The following is a 24,029-nucleotide window of genomic DNA, read 5'->3' on the forward strand; positions in this document are numbered from 1 at the left end:
CTGATGATGGCTTATGATAGGCCCCTAGGGAGGCCAAAAAATGTGTATAACAAAAGTAAAAAAATGTTTTTAAAAATATTTAAAAAATCCCTCTCCTGATAAAAATTCTAATCACCCCCTTTTCCCCATTTTTAAAATAAAACACTGTACAAGAACAAAATAACACACACTTGGTATCGCCGCATGCATAATTGTCCGAACTATTAAATTATTATGTTTCTGATCCTGCACGGTTAACGGCGTAAACGCAAAAAAATTCCAAGCGCCAAAATTGATGATTTTTTGGTTACATTACATCCCCAAAATGCAATAAAAAGTGATTCATAAAAAATCCAGAATGACACAAAAGTGGTAACGTTAAAAACTACAGCTCATGGCGCAAAAAGCAAACCCTAGAACAGCTCTGTAGGTGGAAAAAATAAAGTTATAGGGGTGAGAACATGGTAATGAACAAAGTTTTTTTTTATATACGGTATATATATTGCAAGGTTTACATTTTTTTTTTTTTTACATTAAATTGAAACAAAAATTATTCAAGTTTGGTATCATCGGAATTGTACTGACCCATAGAATAAACATGAAATGGCAGATTTACCGTATTTTGAACTCTAAGAAAGTTATTGCCTTCCAAAATTGTGCGATTGCATATTTTTTTCAATTTTGCCCTGCATATAATTTTTTTCTGGCTTTCTAATACATTGTATGATAAAAAAAAAAAGTTAATCTTTGGAAATTCCAACTCGTCACGCAGAAAATAAGCCATAATACAACTTTGTCAGTCGAAAAACAAAAATGTTATGGATCTTAGAATGTAAGGAGGAGAAAACACATGAGCCAGAAATCTAAATTTATAATATCGGGGAAAGAATTTATTCAACGTGTCCAAAGTGTTTGGCAGAAGAGGCAGACCTTATATGTCCTGGGGATGTCCTAAGATCAACAAGTTCTGGCAGGAGGTGTATGAGACTATAGAAAGGAAGTCAAGAATAAAAATGTATTTTGATGTAAAATCAGCTATCCTTGGTATAGGAATAACAGGTAGAGAAAGGAGTAATGTTACTCTAAAAGTTTTTTGTATGGCAAAGATATTAATTTTAAGGAGATGGTTTGCCCCAGAACTGCCTACAGAGAAGGAATGGCAAAATGCAGTAAAACAGATAAAAAGATATGAGTCTATCTACAGAGGGAAGAGAGATGGTCGAAGGTGTATACTGAAAGGAGTACCGTATATACTCGAGTATAAGCCGACCCGAATATATGCCGAGGCCCCTAATTTCCCCCCAAAAACCCAGGAAAAGTTATTGACTCGACTATAAGCCTAGGGTGGGAAATACATCATCCCCCCATGTCATCATCCAGACTCCCGTTATCATCCCCCCCCTTCATCATCACCGCCTGTCAATCCCTTCTCAGTGGTCTTCAACCTGCGGACCTCCAGATGTTGCAATACTACAACTCCCAGCATGCCCGGACAGACATTGGCTGTCCGGGCATGCTGGGAGTTGTTGTTTTGAAACCTCTGGAGGTCCGCAGGTTGAAGACCACTGCGGCCTTCGTCATCATCCAGACACCCCCTTTAGTCTTCTACTCCCCTCCCCTCGGTGGGAAGGAAGGGTGCGCTGATCCGGGCCATCTATGCTGCAGGGACCGTCCAGTGGGGAGGGTTAGTCGTTCCGGGCTGTCCATTTTCACGTTCATGCACGTCCCTGTGCGTCTCCGTCAAGGCAACGTCACTAGTCCTGGGCCGGAGCGGAGAAGAGGGCTCCCCGGGTGAAAATGCAAAGCCCAGAACGACTAACCCTCCCCACCGGACGGTCCCTGCAGCATAGATGGCCCGGACAAGCTCATCCTTCCTTCCCACCGAGGGGAGGTGAGTAGAAGACTAAAGGGGGGGTCTGGATGATGACGAAGGCCGCAGTGCTCTTCAACCTGCGGACCTCCAGAGGTTTCAAAACTACAACTCCCAGCATGCCGGGACAGCCAATGTCACTTGAGTATTAGCCCGGGGGGGGGGGGGGGGTTTCAGCACGAAAAATCGTGCTGAAAAACTCGGCTTATACTCGAGTATATACGGTAAATGGGATGAGAGAACCTAGCTGGCTGGGGGGAGCGAGGGAGGGGAGTGGGATAAGGGGGGGGGGGGTTCTATATGAATGGTTTACACTGTTTGTCCTTATTTATTAGTTATGGAAAGGCTAAATAAAGAAAAAAATATCTGTTGCTGTTTTCTGATCGTAATTGTTTTCAGTACATTATTATGGGGGGGGGGGGGGGGGGCGTCTATCTTGCCCGAGCTGTTTTTAACAGCATTTAGAGATATTCTTTATGGCAAGCCCCAGGTACACACAATCAAGTAGAGTAGTGGATCCTGCTGGAGAGTGATCTGTACAAAACAGGTACCGTAGTTTTAGCTTAAAGGGGTACCCCAGGAAAGTCAACTTATTCCAGTGGATGGACCTCCCCCCCACCTACAATCTTCTGTATGGGACCCAGCAATCTACTCATCCTTGGAGCGCTCTGGCCCCCAGCCTCGAAGACGAGCAGGAGTGACTGAATGATTGGCTGAGCGGGCACATACCCCTACACAGGGGTATGTCGCATTTAGGAAGCCCCTATGGTGCCAGGACAGCAAAATAACCCCCACATGGCATACCATTTTGGAAACCAGACCCCTTGAGGAACGTAACAAGCGGTACAGTGAGCATTTACCCCCAACTGGTGTCTGTCAGATCTTTGGAACAGTGGGCTGTACAAAATTTTTTATTTGCACAGCCCATTGTTCCAAAGATCCGTCAGACACCTGTGGGGTGTAAATTCTCACTGCAACCCTCATTACATTCCGTGAGGGGTGTAGTTTCCGAAATGGGGTCACATGTGTTTTTTTTTTTCTTTTTTGCGTTTGTCAAAACCGCTGTAACAATCAGCCACCCCTGTGCAAATCACCTCAAATGTACATGGCGCACTCTCCCTTCTGAGCCTTGTTGTGCGCCCCCAGAGCACTTTGCGCCCACTTATGGGGTATCTCCGTAGTCAGGAGAAACTGCATTACAAATTTTGGGGGGCTTTTTTCCCCTTTACCTCTTGTCAAAATGAAAAGTATAGGGCAACACCAGCATGTTAGTGTAAAAAAAATTTTTTTTTTATACCAACATGCTGGTGTAGACCCCAACTTCCCCTTTTCATAAGGGGTGAAAGGAGAAAAAGTCCCCCAAAATTTGTTAGGCAATTTCTCCCGAGTACGGCGATACCCCATATGTGACCCTAAACTGTTTCCTTGAAATACGACAGGGTTCCGAAGTGAGAGCGCCATGCGCATTTGAGGCCTGAATTAGGGATTTGCATAGGGGTGGACATAGGGGTATTCTACGCCAGAGATTCCCAAACCGTGTGCCTCCAGCTGTTGCAAAACTCCCAGCATGCTTGGACAGTCAACGGCTGTCCGGCAATACTGGGAGTTGTTGTTTTGCAACAGCTGGAGGCTCCATTTTGGAAACAGTGGCGTACCAGACGTTTTTCATTTTTATTGGGGAGGGGGGCTGTGTAGGGGTATGTGTATATGTAGTGTTTTTTACTTTTTATTTTTTGTGTTAGTGTAGTGTAGTGTTTTTAGGGTACAGTCACACGGGCGGGGGATTACAGCGAGTTTCCCGCTACAAGTTTGAGCTGCCGCGCAAAATTTGCTGCATCGCAAACTTGCAGCCTGATACTCACTGTAAGCCCCCTGCCCATGTGAATGTACCCTGTACATTCACAGGGGGGGGGGGGGGGGGGGGGACCTCCAGCTGGTGCAAAACTACAACTCCCAGCATGCAGTCTATCAGTGCATGCTGGCAGTTATAGTTTTGCAACAGCTGGAGGCACACGGTTTGGGAAACACTGAGTTAGGAAACAGACAATGTTTCCCAACCAGTGTGCCTCCAGTTGTTGCAAAACCACAACTCCCAGCATGCCCAGGCAGCCGAAGGGCATATTGGGAGTAGTGGTTACGTAACAGCTGGAGGAGAACAGTTTGGGGACCACTGTGTAGTGGTGTCCAAGCTGCAGCCCTCCAGATGTTGCAAAACTACAACTCCCAGTATGCCAAAACTGTCCAGGCATGCTGGGAGTTGTAGTTCTGCAACATCTGAAGGGCCAGATGTTACAGAACTACAAATCCCAGCATGCCTGGACAGTAAGGGCATGCTGAGGATGTGTAGTTTTGCAACATCTGGAAGGGCACAGTGGTCTCCAAACTGTGGACCTCCAGATGTTGCAAAACTGCAACTCCCAGCATGCCCAGACGCCAAGAGCTGTCTGGCATGCTGGGAGTTGTAGTTTACAGGGTCCCATTACAGCAATGCATGTCGCTTTACGGCGACGTGCATTGCTGTAAAGGGCCCGACCGCGGCTGAAGATCTACTCACCTGTCGCCGCCGCCGCCATCTTCCTCGCCGGGATCCGGGTCTTCAGGGACGAGGTAAGTACCGGGGCTGGTCCCCAGCACTCCCCCGTCCCCCGCCGCGTTCTCCGGTCTTCCTCCCGTCCTCTCCGGACTTCAAGGGGCAGGACGGGAGGAAGTAACCGCCCCCCCCCCCCCCCCCCTGCGATTGGTCGGTTAACTAACCGACGGATCGCAGGGGATCGGAGGAGGTGGCAGGCTTGCCACCTCGCTCCTATGCTTTAGCATGGTCCTGACTGTCTGTGACAGCCGGGATCATGCGAAATTACCGGGTGGTCGGGTCCCAGAGACCCGATCAGCCCGGTATCGCCGCAGATCGCAAGGGCGATTTCCCTTGCGATTTGCGGCGATCGCCGACATGGGGGGCTTACATGGCCCTCCTCGGCGTTTGCCCTGGATGCCTGCTGAAGGATTTCAGCAGGCATCCGCTTCCGATCTCTGCCCGGGGCACGGCAGAGACCGGAGAAACACCAGGACGTACTAGTACGTCCTGGGTCCTTAAAGCCCAGGGTGCCAGGACGTTCTAGTACGTCCTGGGTCCTTAAGGGGTTAAAAACTGACTGCAATAATGTAAACACAGTGAACACAAGATAAATCAAGGGCTTTGCTCATTTAAGCAGCCAATATAAGGGTGTGATCACACTTTGCCATTTCTGAAATTTTTGAAAATATGCCAAAACAAATAAAAAATAAATAAAAAAACTATGGTTTTGCCTGGATTTTGGAAGAGCATAGGGGGGAAAATATGCACATTGCAACATGGGAACACAGCCTAAGCATTCAGTAAGAATTCACATGCTACAGATGTAGAAAGAACAAGGCAGGGAATTACAGGTTGCTGTCAATCTATTAGTGTAGCATGTTTTCTGGTTGGAATTTTGTCTCTTGTGCGCCAAAGTTATCATTTTTGTTGCACGGAATGTGGTAACTTTGGCTATGAGAAAACTGCCTGTGCTGACTTTAGAAAGTTTTAGGTATGGTTGGAAGTGGCGTGGGTTTGCAAAGTTAGGAGGCAAGTTGCACCTACAAAACGTTACCAAGTCTCACATAGCAAATACATTACTGCTGCAAAATTCCTTATCAAACACAACCATGAAGTCAACAGCTTTACAAATCTTGTGTGTTAACACAATCTGGACTTTCCTCCCGTTGCTTCCTTGGTGCGGTCCTCTTCCTGGTGGTTGCCAGGGCTTGACATGTCAAACTGCAGCTCACGTAATCGCCGTTCGCAGTGAATTCTCACCACAGCCAGTGATTGGCTGAGCGGTAGCGTGATGTATATAGCCCTGTACTTCTTCCTGGTAGGGGGTCTAATACGTCACACTGCGTGACATCACTGCAACCAGCAATAAGCTGAACTGCAGTTTAACGCATCAACTCCAGGCAATCACCAGGTGGAGGAAGATCACAACGAAGGATTTAAAAAGTTCAGTCCTGGGGTACCCTATTGAAAGTTCCCATTGACTTCAATGGGAGCTCAGAGTGAAACCGTTCAGAAGTGACATGTCAATTGGCAGAAAAAAGAAAAAGATAGATGGGGTTAAAAAAACTGCAATTTTTTTTCTGCATCCTCCGTTAAAATCAATATCAATGTTTTTTTTTTTTTTTTTTTAGGTACAACTGTGTGGCTTTACCTGTGGATATTTATATGGTTTCTTTCAAAAACCACACAGGTTATATTCATGTGAACTAGCCCTAAATCTATAAGAGGTAATAAAATCTGCCATTCGCCACACTTAATCAGGTTATCCAGGAAAAAACTTTTTTTTTTTATATATCAACTGGCTCCAGAAAGTTAAACAGATTTGTAAATTACTTCTGTTAAAAAAAATCTTAATCCTTTCAGTACTTATGAGCTGATGAAGTCGAGTTGTTCTTTTCTGTCTAAGTGCTCTCTGATGACACTTGTCTCGGGAACCACCCAGTTTAGAAACAAATCCCCATAGCAAACCTATTCTACTCTGTGCAGTTCCCGAGACAAGCAGAGATGTCAGCAGAGAGCACTGTTGCCAGAAAGAAAACAACAACTCAACTTCAGCAGCTGATAATTATTGAAAGGATTAAGATTTTTTTTAATAGAAGTAATTTACAAATCTGTTTAACTTTCTGGAGCCAGTTGATATAAAAAAAAAATTATTTTTTCCCTGGAATACCCCTTTAACTACACTTTTTCCCAACCAGGGTGCCTCCAGCTGTTGCAAAACTACAACTCCCAGCATGCCCGGACAGCCAACGGCTGTCCGGGCATGCTGGGAGTTGTAGTTTTACAACAGCCGGAGCCACCCTGGTTGGGAAACACTGCTTTACTCCTTTAGAATATATTTCAAAAGGCTATGGGTGCACATAGCTGCCCATACAGAAACCTTACCGACTGACGTGAGCTACACTTCTGAAATATTACAAAACATCTTTTATTAAAAAAAATTAAAAATAAACATAATTCAGCTGAGATTGCAGAACAATCCAGTCTGGTGATACATGAAGCTATACTCACAGCTGTCCATCTTTTCTCGTGTAAAAGCTGACCGACTTTATTGTTGCTACCACGACCACCATACAAAGTGTTACTGGCACAAAAAGCATAATTACATGCTTGGCACCATATCTCAGTGTAAGCTCCTCGTCTTCTTCCTCGTCTTGTTCCAGCACTTGCTGCGAGCTGCTCTGCGTCTGTCCATTGCTCTGGGATTCGGAACGTTCAGTGTTTCTGCGATCACTGTTGTCATTCTGGAAGACCAAAAATTACATAATGAAAAAAACTTTGGAGCAGTAGGAAAAACAAATGTATTATAGATCACACGTAACCATCTCTAATGGAGAAGATTTATCTGACCAGGACTGTTTTTATTTTTTTTTAGAGGGGGTATGGATCACTAGTCAATAATTCAATAATTTTGTGGACTCTTATCCATCTATTGCTTAAAGGGGTACTCCGGTGGAAACTTTTTTTTTTATTTTAATTTTTTTTTTAAATCAACTGGTGCCAAAAAGTTAAACAGATTTGTAAATGAATTCTAAAAAAAATAAAATAAAATTACCTTTCCGGTACTTATTAGCAGCTGTATGCTACAGAGGAAATTCTTTTCTTTTTGAATTTCTTTTTTTGTCTTGTCCACAGTGCTCTCTGCTGACACCTGATGCCCGTATCAGGAACTGTCCAGAGCAGCATAGGTTTGCTATGGGGATTTTCTCCTGCTCTGGACAGTTACTGATACGGGCATCAGGTGTCAGCAGAGAGCACTGTGGACAAGACAAAAAATAAATTCAAAAAGAAAAGAATTTGCTCTGTAGCATACAGCTGCTAAAAAGTACTGGAAGGGTAAAGACTTTTTTTTTTTTTTTTTTTTTTAAATAGAAGTCATTTACAAATCTGTTTATCTTTCTGGCACCAGTTGATAAAAAAAAAAAAAAAAAAATGTTTTCCACCTTAGTACCCCTTTAATATTATTAGGACCAAAAAGATCAATCCAGCACTTGAATTAAATTAATCTCTATTCCTTGTAATAGTACACAGAGTACACAGTCAACCCAATTCAATCCCATCTTGACGTATTTCGAGCACATGCTAATATTCTATCATTGGAAAATAATCTCACTAACTGTTAACTTCCCACCAAGCTGCTTGGCGATGGTCTTGTGGCCCACTCCAGCCTTATGTGGGTCTACAATCTTGCCCCTGACATGCTTGGACAGTTCTTTGGTCTTGGCCATGGTGAAGAGTTTGGAATCATTACCATGGCCATGGCTGATTGATCCCCTATCAATCAGCAAGATTTCAGGCTCCCAGGTGTCTTTTATGCTGGTAATGAGCTGAGAGTGCTCCTAATCTCAGCTCATTTTAATACAGGTAATGAGCTGAGATTAGGAGCACTCACAGCTCATTACCTGCATAAAAGACACTTGGGAGCCTGAAATCTTGCTGATTGATAGGGGATCAAATACTTATTTTACCAAGTAGACTGCAAATCAATTCATAACTTACTTGAAGTGTTTGTTTCTAGATTTTTTTTGTGTTAATCTGTTTCTCACTGTTCAAATAAACAGACAATTAAAATTTAGAGAGACTGGTCATTTCTTCGTCAGTGGGGAAAAAAAAAAAAAGTACAGAGGATCAAATACTTTTTACCTTCACTGTACTCTGCAATCCTCTATAAAGTATTTCTGCCTTTTGGCTCTGCTATGTACACGAAGCCATGGAGAATGCAAAAATATCACAATGTGGTAGCAGTAGATTATTGATCACTATGTAAATAAGCCTTTAGCTTGAGTTACTGTCGATGGTCAAGCTCACAGAGACTCAGATAAAGGAGAAACATAAGAATGCAATTGTCCAATAACCATATATGTTAACAGATCGCATTACTATATAAGGTGACCTAACATACAAGACATCAGTTCCAATACACTAACAAAAAAACTTAAAAAGGGTACTCCGGTGGTCAACGTGTTTTTCCATTTTTGACTTTCCCTATTTGTTTTGTTTCATTTCTATTCTTGTTGTTTAGGCTACTCTATTTCGGTTCTTTGTTGTCTTTTTATCCCCCACTTCGTTTTCCTATCTTTGCTTCTATTTTCTGTTTCTTGCTGTGCTGAAAACTACAAATCCCAGCATGCCATATGCCTTGCTGGTTTGGGGCAGCTCTTTTTAAATTTTTGTTTGTTTGTTTCGCCCTTTACCCATCCCACTTTTTTCCCGGGTCAGCCCCCTTATACACAGTACACTAATATAAATCAGCCCTGGTTGGGATACACTGTCATACACACACAAAAGGGACTACAACTCCCAGCATGTGTCATTCAGGAGTCTTCAGTCTGTGGTATAACACCAGCATGCTGCCTCTGTAGTCTCCTGGGGGTTGTAGTTCACCACACCTCTGTAGGGCATACACCAGTGTTTCCCAACCAGGGTGCCTCCAGGTGCTGCAAAACTACAACTCCCAGCATGCCCTGACAGCCTTTGGGCATGCTAGGAGTTGTAGTTTTGCAACAGCTGGGGGCACACTGGTTGGGAAACACTGGTGTAACATGATGTGTATGCTGAATAGGCTAGAACAGTGTTTCCCAACCAGTGTGCCTCCAGCTGTTGCAAATCTACAACTCCCAGCATGCCCAAAGTCTGTCAGGGCATGCTGAGAGTTGTACTTTTGCAACAGCTGGAGGCACACTGGTTTGTAAACCCTAGCATACAAACACACACACACACACAACAGGGACTACAACTCCCAGCATGTGTCATTAAGTAGTCCCCCCCTTCACATATAGAGATCATTCCCAGTATGAGATTTATTCCCCTGCAGTCCATACATCCCCACCCCGTGCACCTTCTCATCCTCCCCTTCAGATAACACTTATCTTCTCTGTGAGGTCCTTCTCCTGTACAGACCTGCATCCTTAGAATACAGAGTAGGGGGGAGGGGAGGAGCTGTGTACTCAGCTGGATGAGGGGGCGTGGCTTATTTCTCTCATGCAGACAGAGAAAATAAATAAATAAAAGCTGTGACATCTTGTCCACAACAGACTCAGAACTGTGGACAACAGTAAAAGAAAACCCTCGGAACTACAGAACTTCCTGCCCAACAAACAGGTAAGAAAAACACATGCTGCCAAAACATATAACACATGTATGTTACAAAAAAACTAAACTTACAAACAAGATGCCATATAATAAAGAAAATTAACCACCGGAGTTCCCCTTTTAAACTACATGAAAGCCTTGGGGAGATGGTTGACTGACAGGCCTGTGGATTATGATACTTCCTGTTATTTCTTGTATTTATTACATAATATCTTCCAGAGAAGAGAAGGACTAAGACTAATCATCAGAGCATGAGATGTGGAGATAAGAGGCTTAGAAACAAGTTTACAGAATATTATATAAAATATGGTATAAAAATATTTAATGGGCAAGGTCATAAAAAAAAAAAAACTGCAGGAAAGTTTCTGAAGTGATTTTGTCTAAAACGGCTTTGATAAACACTTTTGGTTTTTCATTTTGCAGTGGTAACTGATTAAAAAATGTGATGTTTCTTGAATTAATAAATAAATAATTAAATCACAACTTTGTTGTAAGGCCCTCGATTACACCTCACACATACACCAGCCCAGACCCGGCTTACAAAACTGGCTGTGTACAACATTTAAAAAATTTAGCAAATTTTATTAGCAACAGGTTAGGCTGCGTTCACACAGCCGTCTAGACCAGTCCCGTTCTTCTCCTGTCAAAAATAAAAACAGACTTAAAAAAAAAAAACAGACAATAACAGATGCAAAAGGATGTTATCCATTTGTATCCGCTGTTGTATCCCCCCCCCCCCCCCCAAAAGCAGGCTTAGAAATAAAAACAGATAAAAATAAAAACGGATTGAAAAAACGGATGCAAATGGATGACATTAAAGGCTCATTCGTTTTCCATAGACTTCAATGTTAAATTTACTGTATCCGATTTTTTCTTCCATTTTTTTTGACAGAAGAAAAAATACTGCATGTGCCGTTTTTTCTGCCGTCAAAAAAACGGAAATGAGTGCAGACGGGTACAAACGGATGTAAACGGATTGTAAAAAAATCCCATTGACATGAATGGGATTTAAAAAAAAAAAAAAAAAAAAAAAAAACGTTTTTAATCCGTTTACAGCCTGCAAGAACGGAACCGAAACGGGGACAAAAAAACGGGGAAAGATGGCAGTGTGAACGCACCCTTAAAAAGTCACGGAGAAGGAACAATACAAAGTGGTGTTTTGAAGAGTAATTTTTTTTTACAGTGTACTAGCACCATATTTATCACATGCCATGCAACCATTTATTAACGTATACATTATCACCATTCAAATTAAAGGTGCACAAAAATCCTACACCACCCTAGATACAGTCATGGCCATAAATGTTGGCAGCCCCAAACAAGTTCCAAAGATATTCAAGCTGTCCTACAGGTTCAGGGGAGCATCAGTATCAGCATAAACTATCCGTCAACTAGGGCTGCACGATATGGGGAAAAAGTGCAATTGCGATTTTGGGCCTAAATATTACGATTGCGATATAATAAAAAATATGGTGAAATCCCACCCTTTCATGTCCAATTGCCTCGATTTCACATCTCCCCCTCGTCACATTCTCTCCCCACCCTCGTCACATTCTCCCCCCCCCCCCTCCCCATCATATTCTCCTCCCATCACATTCTCCCCCCCCCCCCCTCCTTTCACTTTCTTCTATTCTTGTACTGCAGCAATACACTGGGTTTCCCGGGCAGATTTCAAATCTTCCGCGGGACCCGGGACACCTAGTGTATTGCTGCAGTACAAGACCTTTCCCCATCAACCAGTCACTGGCTTGACACGTGACACCACTGCAGCCAGTGATTGGCTGAAAAGGGAAAGGTCCTACTGTACTAAGAAGAGAGGAAACTCCGGAGCACACGGAGACGAATCTGCAGGGACCGGGACATGTGAAAATAAAGGTTTTTTTATTTTTCTTCCTGCGCCCTTAGCTCAGTGTTTTTCTAGCAGGGTGCCTCCAGCTGTTGTGAAACTACAACTACCAGCATGCCCGGACAGCCTTTGCCGGTCCGGGCATGCTAAGAGTTGTAGTTTTGCAACAACCAGAGGCCCCCTGGTTGGGAAACACTGAATTTCAGTATTTAAATTAGTTTTTACCTGCTCTGGCCGGCCCCGCCATGGGAGCCAGCCCGAGCAGATAATCGCATGTTTTCCCGGGGGGGCCGTATCGCCATATCGCAAAAAGCAAAAATCGCAATTCGATTGCTTTTGCTATATATTGTGCAGCCCTACCGTCAACATATAAATGAAATGAAACGCTATGGCAGGAGATCCAGGAGGACCCCACTGCTGAAACAGAGACATAAAAAAGCAAGACTATAATTTGCCAAAATGAACTTGAGTAAAATCCTGCTGGGAAAACGTCTTCTGGACAGATGAGACTAAGATAGAGCTTTTTGGTAAAGCACATCATTCTACTGTTTACCGAAAACGGAATGAGGCCTACAAAGAAAAGAACACAGTACCTACAGTGAAATATGGTGGAGGTCAGTGATGTTTTGGGGTTGTTTTGCTGCCTCTGGCACTGGGTGCCTTGAATGTGTACAAGACATCATGAAATCTGAGGATTTCCAACAGATTTTGGGTCGCACTGTACAGCCCAGTGTCAGAAAGCTGGGTTTGTGTCCGAGATCTTGGGTCTTCCAGCAGGACAATGACCCCAAACATACATCAAAAAGCCCCCAAAATGGATGGCAACGAAGCGCTGGAGAGTTCTGAAGTGGCAGCAATGAGTCCAGATCTAAATCCCATTGATCACCTAAATTGCTGTTGGGAAAAGGCGCCTTCCAATAAGAGACCTGGAGCAGTTTGTGTGACGGACCTCCCATAGACTTGCATTGAGTTGGCAGGGCGTGACGTCACACGGGGCGTAGTCGTGACGTCACGCTCGTCCGCCATTGTGGTCGGGATCCGAAGCCTCCAGCGTTGCCGGTGTGAGGTGAAAGCCATACAGGTGGGTGCTGCTTCCGAGATCCCGGGGGTCCCCAGCATCGGGACCCCGGCGATCTGACATCTTATCCCTATCCTTTGGATAGGGGATAAGATGTCTAGGGGTGCGGAGTACCCCTTTAAGGGTGCCAACAATTTTGTCCAGCCTATTTTTAGAGTTTGGTGTGAGATTATGTCCACTTTGCTTTTTTCCCTCCCTTTTTTGGTTTAGTTCCAATACACACAAAGGGAATAAACATGTGTATAGCAAAACCTGTGTTACTGAAATCCTTTTCTGTGAGAAATACTTCATTTTCTAGAAAAATTTCAGGGGTGCCAACATTTACGGCCATGACTGCAAATTCCCCCATAGTGTTTTTCTAAGTTTATCACGTATGTATATATGTCTGTACTATATCGGAGTTTTGAAATGTTGGGGGTTTTAAAGGAATCATTAAAAGTAATGTTTTGGCCTGTATTTTTCACATAGTTACGTAGTAATGCGACTGCTAAAATGCGATATGAGACAAAGCCTTTCACATGGCCTCTTAGGTAACTGGGCTATCGCAAGACCCAACGTCACAGAAATGTAGTGGCGCTGATACGGTTATTAGAGATGAGCGAACTTACAGTAAATTCGATTCGTCACGAACCTCTCGGCTCGGCGGTTGCTGACTTTTCCTGCATAAATTAGTTCAGCTTTCCGGTGCTCCCGTGGGCTGGAAAAGGTGGATACAGTCCTAGGAAAGAGTCTCCTAGGACTGTATCCACCTTTTCCAGCCCACCGGAGCACCGGAAAGCTAAACTAATTTATGCAGGAAAAGTCAGCAACCGCCGAGCTGAGAAGTTCGTGACAAATCGAATTTACTGTAAGTTCGCTCATCTCTAACGGTTATGTAATGTACACAAATGTCTATCCTGCTAATAGGTGTATGATAGTATAAAAAACAAACAAAAAAAACAACACTTTCCATAGATCAGTGTTTCCCCAACAAGGGTGCCTCCAGCTGTGGCCAAACTACAACTCCCAGCATGCCTGGACAGCCTTTGGCTGTTCGGGCATGCTGGGAGTTGTAGTTTGGCCACAGCTGGAGGCACCCTAGTTGGGAAACACTGTCATAGATACTCTGTAAGGAGAGTTGGCTCTAGTAACATTGAGCAAAAAGGCTGTCCGGTCATGCTGGGAGTTGTAGTTTGGCCACAGCTGGAGGCACCCTAGTTGGGAAACACTGTCATAGATACTCTGTAAGGCGAGTTGGCTCTAGTAACATTGAGCAATATTAAATACTAAAACAACTCATGACATAAAAATTTAACAAATACTTTTTGGGTGTTATTTACAAAAAACTGGACCACAAATGGAATCAGTCAGGTGGTTCTATGCCAGACAATGTAAAAAGTTGCAAAAACATAAGATCATTTATTTTCTTTTAGAAAACATATGTGTATATGAATGTACCACCTATGACAAACACTTGCAAAAACATGCATGCTTCTTCAATTCTTGAATGTATAACAGAAAGGTTCTTACAAAGTAATGTTTACAGGGCTGGCTCCCTAATACTCACAGGCTGGAGCACAAGCAGTGGTACGGACTCCTCGTCCTCCGACATTTCTGTACATGTGGTTGGTGAGGAAGTCACAGCCCAGCGTTAGTGCAAAAAAATACACCGCCCTGCCTCTGATAACAGACCGGGCTGTGATATATCGCTCACTAGTTATGTATTAACCACAGCACAAGTCTCTGAAATCTACACTGGAGAGTATAGTACAGCTCCAGATAGTAAATTAGCAACTACTTATCCCCTATATACTATCAGTTACAGGAAAATCATTATCAGTATCAATGGTCACAGATAAGGTAGCTGCAATAAACTCCACAGTTCAGCAAGGAATGGCTGGATACATAGAAAATATACCAATTTTAGGTAAATTAGCTTATTATGTGCCAAAAAAAAAATTATTGCCACCCTTTACTTAATATTTGGTTGCACATCCTTTGGAAAAAATAAATGAAATCAGTCGCTTCCTATAACCATCAATAAGCTTCTTACACCTCTCAGCCGGAATGTTGGACCACTCTTCCTTTGTAAACTGCTCCAGGTCTCTCTTATTGGAAGGCGCCTTTTCCCAACAGCAATTTTAAGATCTCTCCACAGGTGTTCAATGGGATTTATATCTGGGACTCCAGCACTTTGTTGCCATCCATTTTTGGGGGCTTTTTGAGGTATGTTTGGGGGTCATTGTCCTGCTGGAAGACCCAAGATCTCGGAAACAAACCCAGCTTTCTGACACTGGGCTGTACAATGCGACCCAAAATCCATTGGTAATCCTCAGATTTCATGATGCCTTGTACACATTCAAGGTACCCAGTGCCAGAGGCAGAAAAACAACCCCAAAACATCATTGAACCATTCCCCATATTTTACTGTAGGTACTGTGTTCTTTTCTTTGTAGGCCTCATTCCGTTTTCAGTAAACAGTAGAATAATGTGTTTTACCAAAAAGCTCCATCTTGGTCTCATCTGTCCACAAGACGTTTTCCCAGAAGTATTTTGGCTTACTCAAGTTCATTTTGGCAAAATGTAGTATTTTTTATTTCTCTGTGTCAGCAGTGGGGTCCTCCTGGGTCTCCTGCCATAGTGTTTCATTTCATTTAAATGTTGATGGATAGTTCGCGCTGACACTGATGCTCCCTGAGCCTGCAGGACAGCTTGAATATCTTTGGAACTTGTTTGGGGCTGCTTATCTACCATCCAGACTATCCTACGCTGACACCCTTCATTAATTTTTCTCTTCCGTCCACGCCCAGGGAGAATAGCTACAGAGCCATGGGTTGCAAACTTCTTGATAATGTTGCGTACTGTGGACAAAGGCAAAGCTAGATCTCTGGAGATAGAATTGTAACCTTGAGATTTTTTGATATTTTTCCAAGTCCTCAGACAGTTCTCTTCTCTTTCTGTTGTCTATGCTTAGTGTGGCACACACAGACACACAATGCAAAGAATAAGTGAACTTCTCTCCTTTTTATCTGCTTTCAGGTGTGATTTTTTTATATTGCCGACATCTGTTACTTGCCCCAGGCGAGTTTAATGGAGCATCACATGCTTGAAACAATCTTATTTTTCCACAATTTTGAAAGGGTGCCAATCATTTTGTCCAGACCATTTTTGGAGTTTGGTGACATTATGTCCAATTTGCTTTTTTCCTCTTTTTTGGTTTAGTTCCAATACACACAAAGGGAATAAACATGTGTATAGTAAAACATGTGTTACTGCAATCCTTTTCTGTGAGAAATACTTCATTTTCTAGAAAAACTTCAGGGGTGCCATATATTTATATTAAATTTTTGAACGAAGGTTTGAACTACAAACCTACACAAATGTTATGATGCTTTGTAGGTATGCTTTTATCACATACTGTTCTGTGCTCTTACACCCACTTATTACATCATCAATAGGCATCTCAATGTGTTCATACAGACGTAAAAGTACATACATGGTACTGCATGTTACCTTGAATTTAAGACTATATTACACTTCCCAAGGGTGGATTTGGGTTGATTTCGATCAGATTGCTTAACCCCTTAAGGACTAGGCCAATTTTCATTTTTTGCACTTTCGCTTTTTCCTCCTCCTCTTCTAAAAATCATTACACTTTCAATTTTGCACCCACGGACCCATATAAGGTCTTGTTTTTTGCATCACCAATTGCAGTTTGTAATGACAATCATTTCGTAACAACAAAAAAAAAAAATATATATATATATATATATATATATATATATATATATATATATATATATAAATATATATATATAAATATATATATATAAATATATATATATATATATATATATATATATCCGCACACACACTAGCTGAGTACCATGTTGGGGAGGAAAATCAACAAACGAGGAAGCTTTTGACTTCATATCCCGTCCTCATATTGTTGTCATATCCCATCCCCCTGTCCCATCCTCTACATAAAAATCCCATGCAAATCTACAGGAAATGTAACAAAAACCCCGACCCTCACAAATGGGGGTACTTAAGGGATAAATTAACTATCATATATAAAGTGGACATATATGTAAAATGTGACCAAGTATTATCGAAATATCTCCTGCCATTTGGAAGTTATGCACAAATTTCCCATAGACTTGTATGGGACTTTAAACAAAAAACCTTAAGGGTTGAATTTTGAAAAATCCTTTCTTATTCCTCGTCTATGTCTTAAAAAAAAACACCTGTGAAAAAATTCAGCTTTCTAGGTCCAAGGGTTAAGGCTGTGTGTTAATGAGTCAATGAGTCAGGCCTTCTCATTTATAATATAAATGTAGAAAAGCAGCACAACATGACCAGACCGCTGGACATGACCATAATCCACATGAAGAAAGTGCCTGGTGTAAAGTAGCTTCTGGAGTATTGGCCAAAATTAACTCCACATTCACATACAGCAAAAGGATCTTAACCCCTTAAGGACCAACCTCTGATTTTACCATAAAATGTACGGCAAACCCCAAAAAATATTTTTTAGGGAGAAAACGTAAATGAAAACCACAATTTTGCACATTTTGGAGGGTTTCGTTTTCACACTGTAAACTTTACGGTAGAAATGACATGTGTTCTTTATTCTGTGGCTCAATACAATTAAAATTATACCCATGGCTAGATACTTTTATATTTTTGGACCGCTAAAAAAAAAAAAAAAATCTAAAACTTTTTGTACAAAATCAGTAATCTAAAATTGCCCTATTTTGACCACCTATAACTTTTTCATTTTTATGTAAATAAGGCGGTATGAGGGCTAATTTTTTATCGATACAACATTTGCATATATAAAACTTTGATACATTTTTTATAATTTTTTTGGGAATAAAATGTGACAAAAAAGCAGCATTTTTGGAATTTTTTATGTTTACGCCGTTCACCATACGGGATCATTAACATTGTATTTTGATAGTTTGGACATTTACGCACGCGGCTATACCAAATATGTTTATAAAAAAAAAAAATTACACTTTTTGGGGGTAAAATGGGAAAAACTGACAATTTAAATTTTTATTGGGGGAGGGGATTTTTCACTTTTTTTTACTTTTTACATTTTTCAACTTATTTATTCATTTTATTTTTTACACTTTTTATGTCCCCATAGGGGACTATCTATAGCCTTCATTTGATTGCTTATACGGAGAAACGGATGGAGGCAGGTAAGGGGAGCTCTGTCCGCCATTACAGATGATCGGATCGCCGCGACAGTGCTGCGGGCGATCCGATCATCTGATTTAACATGCGCATTGCTGCAGATACCGTGATCTGTACTGATCACGGCATCTGATGGGTTAATGGCGGACATCCACGCGATCGCGGAAGTCAGCCATTACCTGCCGTGTACGACGCGAGCACCGCTCCGATGCTCGCGGTCATACACAGGACGTAGATGTACGTCCTGGTGCACAAAGTACCACCAAGCCAGGACATACATTTACGTCCGTGGTCGTTAAGGGGTTAATGCAGCACACAGTCCATAATAAAGTGCAAAAGCAGCCATTTGATAATGGCCGGGTGAGCAGGTTAAAACGTTGCTGCTTTTTTGGAAAAAAATATATATATACACACACATATACATACATAGATTTGTGAGGTGAAATTGAAAATAAACGCCATTTTGTAAATTTTGGGGGCTTCTGTCTTTTCGGAAAAATGACACCGTATCTTTACGGTTACAAGGATACCCAATTTATGTAGGTTTTATTTTATTTTACTACTTTAAATAAATTATAACTACATGCAACAAAATTATTATGCTAAAAAATTTCCTCCGACCCCTATAATTTTATTCTTCCACATACGGGGCTTTATAAGGGAACATTTTTTTTGTAGTTTTTTTTCAGTACCACTTTTTGTTTTAATGGTACTTTTGCATTGCTTTTTATAAAAAAATGTTATGATATATGAAGTAACCAAAAATGCACAGTTTTGGACTTCGGTGTTTTTTTACGTGTATGCCATTGACCGTGCAGGTTAACTAACCTTGTATTTTAATAGTTTCGACATTTACACAAGCAGCGGTACCACATATGATTACGTTTATTTTTTATTACATCATTTTATTTAAAAAAACGGAAAAAAATAGGTGATTTTAAGGGGAACTCCACTGGAAAAAAAAAATTTAAATCAACTGGTGCCAGAAAGTTATACAGATTTGTAAATAACCTCTATTTAAAATGTTTAATCCTTCCAGTACTTTTCCGCTGCTGTATACTACAGAGAAAGTGGAGTTGTCCTTTTTTGTCTGTTCTGCTGACACCTCTGTCCATGTCAGGAACTGTCCAGAGCAGGAGAGGTTTGCTATGGGGATTTGCTCCTACTCTGGACAGTTCCTGATATGGACAGAGGTGTCAGCAGAGAGCACTGTGGTCAGACAGAAAATAAATTAAAAAAGAAAGAGAAAAATGAAAAAGAACTTCTGTAGTATAAAGCAGCTGATAAGTACTGGAAGGATTAAGATTTTTTAATATAAGTAATTTACAAATCTGTTTCTGGCACCAGTTGATTTAAAAAAATATATATTTTGTTTTCCTTTGTTGTAACCCTTTTTTATTAGGGAAGAGGGTAATTCAATTTACTTTTTATTTTTTTTATATATTTTTTTTTAACACTAATTACTTTTTTTTAGTATAACATGCAATCTTTTTGATTGCATACACTGTTCAATGCTGAGCTTTGGCTAAGCATTGATCAATGTTATCGGTGCTCTGCTGCTGTAATCTGCCATTGCAGGCTAAGGACATCAGATCACGGATCTGACAGCAAGGAGGCAGATAAGGGCCCTCCCGCCATCCACTCAGCTGATCATGACCAGCGATTTCCCCGCGGATATCCCGATCAGCTCCGCTGTGCTAACTGGCACGTTAACCCCAGCATTTAGACGCCACAATCAACTGGCAAAAGGATTAATGCCAGGCATCGGCCTGTTTGGCAATGTCCGGCATTAACCGTGGGTCCTGGCTGCTTATAGCAGGGTCCTGGCTGCTAGTGAGCATGCTTTAACCCTGGTAATGGGAGCAGGGCGTACCTGTATGCCTCTATCCTTAAATGGGCACAGTCATTAAAAATATTTTGGCTATTGCACTCCTTATGATAAATAAAAAAATCTTTGTTTACTTTTTAATACTTTGTTTAAAAAAAAAAATTTAAGTTTTCTATGTGTTATTTGTGTTTAAAAAAGCTGCCACTAGGTGTCTCCCTACTTGTCCAGAGCACATTTCCCCCCCCCCCCAATCTCTTGCACAGACTTTGGAGTCCTGCTGGCCTGGCAGAAGTCCAAAATCAGGAAATGCAGTCTGGAGAGCTGAGGGATGTGTGTGCAGCCTTAGCCAATCATAGCTCATCTCACACACTGAACTGCTCTTAGCTGTGTGTAGCAGAGTGAGGGAGTAAGTTCTCCCCTGTATGGCTTCAGATGATGTGACGCCTGCTGGGTAATGCCCCTTCCATGCCTGAATCTGACTGAGCAGAAAATACAGAACAATATCAAGGTAGAAAACAAAAAAATTATATAAATAGAGGCTATATAAATAGAGGCAGGGGGTGATTTACCATGATGAGGGCAGTGAACTGTGAGGATTATAAAATTTAACAAGATCATGAGAGGAATTACAAGTTGGCTTTATTCACTTTAAAGGGCTACTCCACCCCTGTACATCCCATCTCCTATCCTAGTGGCCAGAACCATCGCGATCAGACATCTTATTCTCTATCCTTTGAAGAGGGGATAAGATGTCTAGGAGTGAAAGTACTCCTTTAATGACACCGAGCTGCAATACCACACACACACACACAACACGCAGAAAGGAGTGGTACAGTTTTGTTTTTTTAAGAAATCAGCTCTGTTCTTGTAATCCTTGATAACATAACTAGATTGCAGGACCAGGTTCTGTGATTACAGGATAAATGGCAGCTCCCATACACAATGAAAAGGGCAGTGATGTGAAAGAGTGACAGTCACCCCGTTTGGACCTAAGTTCTAAAAGGTAGGAAAACTTAAAAAGGGGTTATCCATCAGGAGTTTTTTTTTTTGTTTTTTTTTTTTATTGAAGTGTGCCCATGATGTGATATATATATATATATATATATATATATATATATATATATATATATATATATATATATATATACATATACACACACACATACAATGGGCATAGTTTAACCTCTTTAAAGATGACCTGTGGTCAATCCCCTATAAATGATATAGCATTTCCCTTAAACAACAAGGTACCCTGATCGCTCACCGTTTTACAGTTTCTTGATACATCCTCTCGTTCTGTGGGTTTATAGTTTGTCTGACAATTAAATGAATCAGTCAGATGGGCATTTAACAATGGGAGTGGTTATCAGGTGATGGGCAGTATAAGGCATATACACCCCTTTATGTATAACATACACATCCCTGACTGTATAATCCCAGCCATCACTCACTCCCATTATTAAAATTAAGTTTATGCCCATCAGACTGATACCTTGAATTGTCAGACAAATTGTAAACCTACACAACGAGAGGTCGTATCAAGAAACTGTACACCGGTGAGCGATCAGGGTGCCCCAAGATATTTAATAACAGTATTTTTTATTTATTTTTGCTTGGCCACAGATCCTCTTTAAAGTTCAGTAGGACGTCTAATGTATCAGCCTCCCCTCTGATGAATTTTGAATGATGCACCCAGAAACTAATGCTGTTATAATTCAGTAATGCGGCCACAGCTCCCACTGAAGTTTAAAGGGCACCTCTCATCAAAAAAACTTTTGATATGTTATAGATTAATGTATGCAGAATAACTTTACAATTGCATGTTATTAAAAAATCAGCTTCTTTCTATTTAATTTTCCACTTTGAAGAAATGACCACTAGGGGTCTCCCTACCAGTCCTGGCAGCAAGCATTTCAGACTCATGCTGGAGTCCTAAACACTACGAGCTGCCAGTCTGCTTTGTTCACAAAGGAGAACACTCAGAGCTGTGAGCCTGCTTTGTTCACAGCCTGTTTGGCTGTGAACAAAGCAGGCTGGCAGCTCTGAGTGTTTAGGACTCCAGCATGAGTCAGAAATGCTTGCTGACAGGACTGATCGGGAAAAATACAATAGAAAGAAGCATATTTTTCATTAACATGCTATTGGAAAGTTATTCAACATTCATTAATCTAAAATATATCAAAAGTTTATTTGATGAGAGGTACCCTTTAAGGGAGCTGCTCTGCAGTAACCCATCTGTGCTACTACAAACAATTTACAGAGCAGAGGCTTCCAGCTCCCGTACTTTACTTATTCCCTGTGCAGATCGGCTGATCAGTGAGGCACAGCTGGGTATCAGAAACTCAATGATCAACTATTCATGGCCTATCCTGTCAAAAAGTTTTTGGCTAAAATTTTTCTTTCATTAAAAATAATGGTAGTTTAAAGAAACAAAAATGATGATACCATGTTTGCAGCGTGGCTGTCAGCAAAGTCTTCCGGGACCTGTCCCTGCTGCAGCTGAGTTAGTGATGCTGATAATTCAGTCATTAGGGCGGAGAAATTCTATTGGAATTGTTGATTAAATCTGTGAAAACAAGAAAACAAAAAGCAAAAAAATGAAACTAAAGAAAAAAATTTAACATAATAAGGGCATACTTACATGGGCACACATGGGAAAACCCAAAGCTTCATTCAGTACCAGCAAAGTGTATGAGATTTTAACACGTTAACGCCCATGGACGTGTATACACGTTTCCACACCTGGAGTATACAAGTCCATGGTTCTCATGGGTACTGCCCAGTGTACCCACAAGATAGCGGCAGGGACTCTGCTGTAACACACAGCCGGGACTCTAGTAAACTTCTGTCCCGGCAGTTTAACCCTTACACCCACGGTCGGAGGTGACCGCGGGCTGTAAGTGCTTTGACAGAGGGAGGGAGCTCCCTCTGTCTTCCCTGCAGCACCCTAAAGCACGATCGCGGGGTGCTGTGTGTAATACCCGGCGGGCAAGGGCCTTGCCGCACTGCCGGCACCGAAGTAAACTTCGGTCCCGGCAGTTTAACCCTTACAGCTGCAGTCGTATTTTCTATATGTCCTAACCTTACTGAAATCCGACAACATTCTAAGCATACCAGTTCTAGCAATTACTAATACCGGTAAGTTTTTCAATAAGCAGCATGGTGGTACGCATGAATCTAACCCAAATAACATTGCTTTATTCTGGGTACACCTTTCACCCACAAGCCCTAAAACATAAAAAAAACATTCTGTACTTCCCTCTCTTGCTTACCTATAGCCTCCAGTATAACGACAACTGGTCTCCGCTAAACTTCACTGTACAGTGATCCCTCAACTTACAATGGCCTCAACATACAATAGTTTCAACATACAATGGTCTTTTCTGGACCATTGTAACTTGAAACCAGACTCAACAAACAATGCTATGGAATCTGCAAAACGTGTCAATGGCCGGAAGAACCGGCCAATCAGAACGGGCATTTCACTGGTAAAACCCCTGTATTGCTAAAGTGCATGCACTGACTGGTATCTGGTAGCGCCCCCTACAGTACAGGGCGGTATTACATGTTCTGTACTCTTTACCTGTGCCAGGGTTAGCTGCTCCTTTGGACACCAGGTGAGGGCGGCTCCATGTTACTTTTTTAGTACATTGCATGTTCCGTACAGGACCCTGAAGAAGCTTCTGTCCTCTACTTAGACCAGTGTTTCCCAAAGAGGGTGCCTACAGCTGTTGCAAAACTACAACTCCCAGCATGAGCTTTCGGCTGTCCGGGCATGCTGGGAGTTGTAGTTTTGCAATAGCTGGAGGCACCCTCTTTGGGAATCACTGACAGACAGTGATTACAGCTCCCAGCAGATCTTTCTTACTTTTATATGTAAGGATTTGCTTTATCTATATTAGTTATCTACTTATTTATCTTTAATCCTCACTTTTTCCTATTTTTGGATGACATTTTGGTGGCTTCAGAGCCAAATACCAGGTTTCCATAGAGTTAAGGTCTCAACATACGATGGTTTCAACATACGATGGTTTCAACATACAATGGTCGTCCTGGAACCAATTATTATTGTAACTTGAG

At 41.7% G+C, this 24,029-nt stretch overlaps 1 protein-coding gene across 4 annotated transcripts in view; it reads right to left on the bottom strand.

The window, feature by feature from the left end:
• Positions 1 to 24,029, bottom strand: part of PSEN1 (presenilin 1) — a 73,350-nt gene that overhangs the window by 34,612 nt on the left and 14,709 nt on the right. For all 4 annotated transcript variants that reach the window (XM_056546270.1, XM_056546273.1, XM_056546272.1 and 1 more), the window contains exons 3-4: positions 22,395 to 22,515; positions 6,933 to 7,165 (exon numbers count right to left, since the gene is read on the bottom strand). In XM_056546270.1, the coding sequence (XP_056402245.1) occupies positions 6,933 to 7,165; positions 22,395 to 22,478 (317 nt within the window). In that variant the 5' untranslated portion in view covers positions 22,479 to 22,515. The remainder of the gene's footprint in view (positions 1 to 6,932; positions 7,166 to 22,394; positions 22,516 to 24,029) is intronic.

Source organism: Hyla sarda, chromosome 11, assembly GCF_029499605.1.
Source record: "Hyla sarda isolate aHylSar1 chromosome 11, aHylSar1.hap1, whole genome shotgun sequence".
Taxonomy (NCBI): Eukaryota; Metazoa; Chordata; class Amphibia; order Anura; family Hylidae; genus Hyla; species Hyla sarda.